The 10,123-nt window shown below is 36.8% G+C and overlaps 1 protein-coding gene across 1 annotated transcript; it reads right to left on the bottom strand.

Moving 5' to 3' along the window:
• Positions 1-9,169: 9,169 nt before the first annotated feature.
• On the bottom strand, positions 9,170-10,123 carry LOC101630995 (olfactory receptor 6C2-like). Its single transcript, XM_004692462.1, has one exon. The coding sequence runs from the start codon at positions 10,121-10,123 to the stop codon at positions 9,170-9,172; it is 954 nt and encodes a 317-aa protein (XP_004692519.1).

Here is a 10,123-nt window from a genome sequence, read left to right as displayed (position 1 = left end):
ACAGAAGCAACCACCGTCCCGGCCTCTCCAGACCGAGCGCCTGTCCTCATCACCAGTTTAAGGAAACACATTTCCCCTGGATACCAGAAGTAGACTTATTGAGAAACAAAGCGTCTTAATTGTTAGCTTGGAAATGTGCCCCTCAGCCGTGAGGGTGAGGGTCACGCTGCTGCTTGCTGGTTGCCCACAGACTCCGGGACACCCCAAAGGCAGAGCCACGCTGATTACGCGTTGGGCGTGATTTGCTGTTTTAATACGACCCTCGATCTGGAAGCTTTATCTTTCTCTTAATAATTTTCAGAAAATAAGTGGACGCCATAGTGTAACTGACATTTTGCATTTTAGAAAAGTGAGCATGCAGGGAATCTGTTTACGTCAGCTAATAAGACATGAGCTTAGAAGTCCTTCCCGATGATATTTATTTATTTACTCGCTCATTTACTTACTGAAATAACATTAGTTTGCATCATTTGTTTAAAAACATAGGATCTCCCTGGTAAGCTGTTGTTACAACTTACCCACCATCAAAACACCCATGGCCCTCCGCCAAAGTCTACGGTGCCGCCTTCCTATGATCATCCCCCGCACCCACCCCCAGACCACGCTTTATAATCACTTTCGAGAGCTAGTTTTCAGTTTGGCTTATCTGACCTTTGTTGGGTTGACCTGGGTGCACCACCTCCCTTTTAAGCTCTAATTTACCTATAGGCTGGAGGAGATTTTCCAATCACTGTTCCAGCTGTAGCCAATGATTACAGTTTTGCAACTCTGATTAGATTTTCAAGTGATGTTGGTGAATTTTACTTATTTTAAACATTGTCTCCCAGCAACACACTACTTCTAAGGGCTTTCAGCATTCCATAAATGCTAGTGGATCAAAGAAAAAGTGGACTTAATATTTGCCTATACAAGAGTAAGAAACCTTAGAAAAACTACTTTGACATTTTAAATGTTTTTTTGTTTAATGATATAAAGGGACTTTTTGAGATCATGTCCAATGTTTTCTAGATATTATGCCAAATCTCTGTATTGTTTTTGCTGTGGTCTGGTGATTACTGAGAAGTATAATTCCAGTGCATTTTATAGTTTCTAAAATCAGACTACGGAGTTCATTTTAGTGAGATTCTTCAATAAAACCTCATTCATGAAGCTTTTCAGAGTCATCATAACAACCCAGACACCCAAACAGATGCCTTGATATTGTCTAAGTTAAAATCCCTACCACTAATACATTCTCTCTTTATTTTACTTGTTTTCTTCTTGTTTCTCGACTTTTTATATTTAGCCATAAATTACTACAAAACTTACTTAGTATAAAATACTAATACCTATGGCCATTAAGTGATTGCCAGCGTGCTGCATGGGTTTTCTTTCCTACATGAAGCAGGAGAGTCTTGAGACTTGGAATATTCGCTGCTGTGTTGGGTACCAAGGACAGCATTCCAGCTCGCTCTAATTTTGGATTGAAGACCAGAGTTCTGCACATTTCTTGCTGAGCCATAATTATGTAATAGATGTCATAGGAAGACATTTCTGCTTGTAAATAAACAATCCAAGTCTATGATTTCCTTCCATGTTAAAGTTGTAAAGGCACTTTCACTGAAACTATTACTATTATTAGCTATAACTCTTAATAAATGTTTTTTGATCTCTAGGTTGTATTTTGTAATCAGAAAAAAACTGTTTTTCCCAGTGTTTTCTTAACTGCAGTACATGTTTTATCAAAAAAAAAAAAACAAAACCTTCACAACTGATAGCAGCTCTACATTAGAAATTACCTAGTTAACCATTCCTAAAAGGAGACCTAGCCCAAGCTCAGGCAGAGAAATTATTACACAGCAGTCACTGCTCTTCAAATGTAATTCCTTAGGAATTGACCCTCTGAAACAAATTGCAAAACCCTTAATCCCTCAGGACTTGCTGCTTCATCTTACTCAAAACAGTGTTTCTGATTCTGCATCATTTCTCTCCTTCAGTGTCAGACCCTCCTCCCAGGTACTCGCAAATGTTTATTCAGTAAATGCATGCAGGGGTGTTCCCTATGTACTGATTTGCTTGTAATATTTGCACTTAAGTGGAGCAGAAATGCCTAATGATAACATTGCAGTTACTTTGACATTCTAATAAAAATATATATACTTATAACTTGGATAAATAAATTATGATTGGCAGAATTATCCTATGAGTAAATCACTTCTGATTGGCCCCCACAGACTCTGATCCACTTGCTCAATGAGCGACTGAAGACACTTTTCTTCAAAACCTATGTGTGATTGCTACTCATCCTGCTGATCACTTTCCATTTCAATTTTCTAGAACAAAATATCATCTGAAACAATCATTAGCTTTTACTGAGACCTCCAAGTTGATTCACACTATGTAGTTTTAAACATAGAAGTCTAATATTGTTCTCAAATCAGTTTGGGAAAAATAAGAATGAAGAAAGACCCTGGAATGACCAGTGCAAACATACTTACTCCTATGGAAGACGACTGACCTGGGTTGAATATGCAACCCTACCGGCGCCGGGAAGGGAGTGTGGCCAGTGCCTGCAGAAAGGGCCCTTCCCGGAGGCTGCCATGTCGCTGCATCCTTGGGAACAGGTGTGCTGTCAGAGCCTCGCGGACCTCTACACACGCACATGCGCTGTGGGAGCCTGTTCCGCGCTAAAGCTAAGAAACTCTTTTATTGCCTCAGGACTGAAATAAGAACACGTTATTTTAAATCTCTGACAAATGCAAGGTGTTAGTAGAAAATCTAAAACCTAACTTTGGATATTTCGAACCAGAAATAGGTTTTTAATCAATGACATAAGAGAAGTGTTTTATATCTCAGTCTCTTATGGATGCGCAGGGCCCTCTGTGATAAAGGCCCTGGTGACGGAAGGTCACTCAGGACTTAATGAATCTAACAGGAACCGAGTTTGGCAAAGCCCCACAGAGTGTTAGGCAAACGCACCTGCAAAGACAATAGGTTATAATAGTGTTGATAAACATGTTCAAATTGCCCTATAAAAAAAAAATTCTGGCAGTTCTTCAAACCAATAGCAATGTGTGAGTAAAATTAAAGAATATTTCATAATTGTGCTTTCAGTTGAATATATATAAATATACATAAAATGTCATAGTCATAACTATTGGTTTTGCTTTCAAATTTAATGTTCCTGAAGCCAATATTTTTCCTTATAAAAAAAATAAAAAAAAATAATAGTTTACCAGTCAAAAAATTGACTTTTCCTTGTCAATAAGTACAAATTTGCATAATTTTTCTACATTTAGTAGTCTAACCTATAAGCAAAACCTAAGGAGCAGAGGTTAGAAGGATTGTACAAATGAACTATTGAAAAAAGATTTTCAAATGTTAGAATTAAATCAGGAGAATGAATTCTTATTCTTTTCTATATACAAATACATTTTTTACATTATTCTTCATTTTGTATACCTTTTCCATCTTAGTTGCAATCCCCATGGACTTCCCACCACCACTTCACCCATGTGCCATCACCATAGGCCCATGTGTTCTTCCTGCCCCAGTTTTGATCTTGTTCCCCTCCACTCCCTCACAGAATGTCTCTGGTTTATAGTTGTTGATGTGCTTTTTTACTTTATTACAAGTACTATATATATTTTTCCCCTGATCCCTTACACTCTTGCTATGAGTGAAACCATTCTGTATTTTTCTCTTTCTTTCTGGCTTATTTCAGTAAGCATGATCTTTTCCAGCTCCATCCATGTTGCCACAAATAGCATGAGTTTATCTTTTTGATTGCTGGGTAATATTCCATTGTGTATATATACCACATCTTCTTGGTCCAGGCATCTATTTTGGGGCATTTGGGTTGATTCCACATTTTCCCTATTGTAAGCAGGGCAGCAATAAACATGAGGGTGCAGATGTACTTTTGAATTATTGTTTTTGTATCCTTTTAGTAGATACCTAGCAGTGGGATTGCTGAGTCATATGGTAGCTCCATTTTTAAGTTTGAGAAACCTCCACATAGCTTTCCATAGTGGTTGCACCAGTTTGCATTCCCACCAACATTGTAGGAGAGTTCCTTTTTCTCCACACCCTTACCAAAATGTGTTGTTGCTTGTTTTTGAATATGTGCCATTCTTGCTGGCGTGAGTTAGTATCTCATTGTAGTTTTGATTTGCATTTCCCTGACTACAAGTGATGCTGAACCTTTTTTTCTATGCCTGTGGGCCATCTGCATTTCCTCTTTGGAGAAGTGTCTTTGTAGCTCTTCTGCTGATTTTCCTATGGGGTTTTTCACTTTATATTTGTTGAGTTTCATCAGCTCTTTGTGTATCTTTGTGATCAGTCCTTTATCATTTGTATTATGTGCAAAACTTTTCTCCCAGTCAGCGGGGTGTCTATTTGTTTTATGTAATATATTTTTTGCTTCAATATGATATAGTCCCAGCTGTTTATCCTTCCTTTCACTATCCTTACTTTGGGTGATGTATCTTGAAAGACGTTACTGAGGTGTATGCCGTGTAGTGTTTACTTTGGTTTTGTTAAGTCATGTAAGCTCTTTGGAGATCTTTTGAGTTCAGTCCTTTATTGGTAGTATTACATGTAAGATTTTCTGCCAGTCAGTAGTGTGCCTATTTATTTTGGTGAAATTTTAATTTGATGTGCCAGCTATTCATCTTTTCGTCACTTTCCTAGCTTTGCAGGATGTGTTTTTACAGATGTTACTGAAATGCATATCATATGGTATTTTGCCTATATTTTCTTCTGTATATTTTATGGTTTCAGGTATTATGTCCAATTCTTTTATCTATTTGAGCTGGTTTTTGTGTATGGTATGAGGAAGTAGTTTAGCTTCATTTTTTTTTATGTGGAAGTCCAGTTTTATCATCAATTCTTTTATCCATTTGAGCTGGTTTTTGTGTGTGGTATGAGGAAGTAGTTTAGCTTCATTTTTTTTTTATGTGGAAGTCCAGTTTTATCATCACCATTTCTTGAACAAACTGCTCCTGTTCTATTGCATATTCTTTGCTCCTTTGTCAAATATTAGTTGTCCATAAGTATCTGGGTTTATTTCAGGGTTTTCTACTTGAGTCCATTGGTCTATATGTCTGTTTTTGTTCAAGTACAATGCAGTTTTAAATAGTATTGCTTTGTAGTACAGTTTGAAGTCTGTGAGTGTGATACCTCCAGTCTCCTTTCTGGTCAGGAGAGCTTTGGTTATTTGCAGGGTTTTTGTGGTTTCATTTGAATTTCATAGATATTTGTTCTAATTCTTTTAAGAATGTCACTGGAATTTCTACTGGAATAGTGTTGAATCTGTTCATTGCTTTTGGTAGGAAGGCCATTTTGATGTTAATTCTAACCCATGAGCAGGGCAAGTCCCCCTATGTCTTTCTTGCCTTATTATTGGGTAGTGACCAGACACTGAAGATATATATCACTGGCTATTTCTAGTATTATATTGAACAGCAAAGATAAGAGCAGACACCTTGTCTTGTTTCAAATCTTAAAGGAAATGCTTCAGCTTTTCTCCATTGAGAATGATATTGAATATGGGTTTTTCCATGCAACCATACAAAATCATACAAATATTATAATACATAGCTCTTTAGGACATTAGCCAGTTGAGTATCAGTTTAAACAAAATATTTTGCTGTCTTTGGAGTATAATATCTCTAAACCACAAAGACTTCTTGAAGAAATATATGGATCCATTGTCAAGATGATTGAATGTTTTGTTCAGTAAATGTTCAGTAATTGTATAAGCATCGTGTATACTAACTTAAAAGCACTTTTAAATATCGGGGCTCTCCCTCATGGCACAATGGGTTAAAGCATTACATTATGAAGCTCTACAAAGCCACTGCAGCACGAGTTTGATCCCAGGCCAGGGAGCTGACCCACATGGCATGGCAGACCTCTTCTGAACCGCCTGCTGCTCCCCTTAGCAGTTTACTTTGTCAATCTGCCTGTTCTGCTCCCTACTCTATCTCTGGTGAATCCTCTCACCCACCACACCTCTGGCCTGTACCCCAGCCCCGTAATCATAAATAAATAAACCTTTTGTAGAAGAAAAAACACTTTTAAAAATTAAACACCAAAAGAGGGCATCTACACATTGAGAAAAGTATCTCAACGGCCAATATTGAGGATGTCTCTCCTAGTTTTCATCTACATAATTTGTGGTTTCAGGTACCACATTTAATGCATTTTGAATTAATTTTTCTGTATAGTGTTAGGAAGAGCTGTCGTTCACTATTTTGCACATGGTGTCTGTCCAGTGTTCCCAAAATCATTTGTTGAAAAGAGACTATTTCTCCAGTATATGTTCCTGCCTAATAAGCACAAATCAATAGTCAATGTGTGTGGGCTTACTTCTAGGTTTTCAATTCTATTCCACTGACCTGAGTGTTCATTTTATTTAATCATCATATTGCTTTGATGACTATACCTACCTTTGCAGTATACTTTGAAGTCAGGACTGTAATATCTTTATTCATCCTTTTTGTAAAGATGATTTTGGTTATCTGGGGCCTTTGTGTTTTTATGTAAATTTTTTAAATTCGCACTCTATTTCCTTAAACAATGACAAAGAATTCATATAAGAATTACACCCAATCTGTTACTTCAGATAAGATGCCATTTTGACTGTGTTCACTCTTTCAATCTGTAAGTACAAAATAGCATTCGGCTTCTTCACATTTTATTTTCTTTCAACAATATTTCATACTTTTCATGTGTAGAAAATTCAATTACTTCATAATATCTAGCTTCACTACACCTAATTGTGTTTGATGGGATTGTTTTCTTTGCTATTTCCTCTTTTAGATATCTGCATATAGAAATGCAACCAATTTTTTAAGCTCATTTTGTTGCCTACACTTCACTGACTTATTCTAGTCAGACTTCAGTGGATTGCAGGATGCCTGCCTGCACTAGAAACAACAATTCTATTTATGCCACCCATCCATCATGTGCTAATTTCTTCCCCAAAACTCCCTCAGAATCATGCTCAGATATGTTCTACTAGTTATCTGAGTGTTCCTTAGCCTCATCAAGTTGACACAGGAATCAGTACAGCGCCCCTTCTATTTTGGGGACATAGTTCATAACGTATCTCATAGCTGCTATTATCAAACTGCCCTCCACCCTCATTCCCCAGTCCATGCTGGTCACATGTTCAGGGAGGTTCATGCTTCCACATACATAGTATGTCCAGAAAACAGCCTCAAAAAGTGTTACCTCAGGAAAGATTTTGGTACAGTAATGGAATTGGGTTGAATTTTAAGTCAAGAAAGAAAGAACTGCACATGCTCTGGATCTTTACATGCAATTCAGCTGCTCAAACAAACTAGGCTGGTCGGAACCTAGACACACTGGAATATACAGTCTATGTAGAGAACATTGCCTCATAGTAAGTCAGACAAGTATTTTAAGCACCTTACTGCCAGTCAGAAGTAAGCAGGCTTAACCCCGCGCCCTGGTATCTGAGGGGCTGGAATTAACAGCCTTAGTGGCTTTTTCCCATTTCTCTGAGGCGCTGGCTTGGCAGCATTTTTGCTACTCAACCTCCTATATTCTGTCAGTGCAAAATTATATGTAGTGGTAAGAATGAGGTGGAAAACTTACAGAAAACAAATTCTACTTTTTTACAATGAATCACACTTTTAAGTATATTTTTAATTTATCACTAAAAAATTTCCTACAATGTAAGAACATTTGTAGCTGGTTACATTACCACCAGCCGTGATGAAATGCAGGGTGCCCAATATGTGCATATAAAAATACTTTGGAATTTCAGAGTTTTTCAAAATATAAACTCAGACCATTCTTGAGGGAATCAAAGGCAGGCTTACTATTGATTTGTAGAAGCTAATTTGAGTTTTCTTTTTTTGATCAAACATGTTAAATGACTATTGAATATAAAGGTACAGCATTTATTGACATAAAAACATCTGTACCTCAAAAAAAAATTTGTACCTCACTATATTCTTATTAATTAAATGAGTGTGGCAATCAGTGTCTTAGAGATCAACAGATCACTAGGAAACATTAGCTATTTGGACACTTTGTGGTTAGGACTTAGTTTTCCTTTGTTAGAATTATTAACCTAGAAACATATCTTTTCATTCATTATTAAAGAATAAACTAGAATCCATGTAGTGGCTGACTACATGAGAGTAGATAAAAGAAATAGCATTAACTGTCATTTTTTACATAGTGAATGACAGAGATATTTAGACACGAGAATGTGGAAGTTATTATAAATTGAGACTTACTATATATTGCTCTCAATTCTGGAAATCACTGTGAAATGCAGACAATGTCTAGACGCTTTGTTCAAGCTAGGAAGTATGTATATAGAGAAAATATAAATTGACATTTTTTGGCATAATTTTTTAATGATGGAAGCAATAAAACTAAGCATAAAAGATAAAATGTTTGGTATCAAGCAGATGTTTTAAAACAGTTGAAAAAGGTAGCATATTGAGACAAAAAGATATGAAAGGGTATAAACCAATAAATATCTTTAAAAAAAGAAAAGGTTTTGGATGTCATTTACCTTGGAGTCCTCGTTCATGAATAACTACATAAGGAAATAATATAGCAAGTCTATGTTCCTTGTAAAGATGCTATCGATCATAAAAACATAGTTGGATGATTGAAAGTTTTTCTTTTACGTCTGGCTTTAAATTACATATCCTATGCACGGATAGGAGATTTCATCATTATATTCCAAAGTTTATTTCCCTCTTAAGAAATATTCATCACTAGTTCCTCTTTAAAGCAAATCTTGAATAAATAACATATGAATTTGTTAAAGGAGATCTTAACCTGTCTAAAGATTTGACAAAACGGTTTCTGAAATTATCACCACTAAAGAGCATGATAACGTTCTACTGTTTTTAGGTTTCATGCTCAGTTTCCAAAAAGGCAATTCTGATTCCATAAATTCGGAATATTGTTCTTGTCTGGGCATTCATTCAGTTATATCTCTGCATTTACTCACATATGTTGTTATAAACATAAAGACATGACTGCCTTCATCACTTTTCTTCATGTACATTTTTTCAGCAAATAGGATAGTCTATAAGGAAAAGTAAGCTGTTCTTTGATGGAACTTTCTACTTTATCGAAAAATAGATTTTAAAGAGGCAAATAAATGGTATAGAAATAAAAGATTTATGGAATATTACTTCAACATTGCCCTAGTTCCCTGAGAGGAGTACAATTTTGTGACTAAGTCGTTAAAGGCTTGTATCACTTGTTTGTTCCTCAAAGAATAAATAAATGGGTTCAACATGGGGGAGATGGAAGTAGGAAATAATGTGATCCCCTTATTCATGGTCATGTCGTCTTTTGATGAAGGTTTGGTGTAGACAAAGATGCAGCTGCCGTAGGAGATAGAAAGCACAATTATGTGGGACGAGCAGGTGGAAAACGCCTTCTTCCTTTGCTGCGCTGATGGGAACCTCAGGATTGTTCTGATGATATAAGCATAGGACAAAACCACACACATGAGAGTCAGGATGAAGATCAACACCGAGCAGATAATGACCATCCGCTCTACGAGCCCAGTATCTGAGCATGAGATCTTTATGAGAGGATTCGCATCACAGGCAAAGTGGTCGATGGCATTAGAGTCACAGAATTCCAGACCCAATAGCAAAATAAATAGTGGGACTATCAACAAAAATGTCATCATCCAACAGCAGAAGACAAGCATTTTGCAGACCCTGGGGTTCATGATGGTCACATAGTGCAGGGGTTTGCAGATGGCCACGTTCCGGTCATAGGACATGATGGTCAGGAGAAAAAATTCTGTTACTACAAAAATATATTCAAAATATATTTGACTTAGACAAGCGCTGTAGGAAACAGTCCTGTCTCCTGTGGACAGACTGTACAAGTACCTGGGAATACAGGCAGTAGTGAATGAGATTTCTAAGAAGGAAAAATTTTGGAGAAAATAGTACATGGCAGTTTTAAGGTGGGAATCCACTAAAACGAGGAGGATGATGGTCAGGTTTCCTGTTATGCTCAACATGTAGGCAATAAATAGAAGTATGAAAGTCAGAATCTGCAGTTGCGGGTCATCCGTGAGCCCCAGGAGGATGAAGGTGGTTATGGCTGTGTGGTTTCTCAT

The sequence above is a fragment of the Condylura cristata genome, unplaced genomic scaffold (assembly GCF_000260355.1).
Source record: "Condylura cristata isolate star-nosed mole 26May11 unplaced genomic scaffold, ConCri1.0 scaffold00034, whole genome shotgun sequence".
NCBI lineage: Eukaryota > Metazoa > Chordata > Mammalia > Eulipotyphla > Talpidae > Condylura > Condylura cristata.
This window is presented reverse-complemented; position numbering and strand designations above follow the sequence as displayed.

Bases quoted from the DNA above. Each gene is read 5' to 3' on its own strand.
- LOC101630995 (XM_004692462.1), bottom strand. From the start codon at position 10,123: ATGAGAAACCACACAGCCATAACCACCTTCATCCTCCTGGGGCTCACG.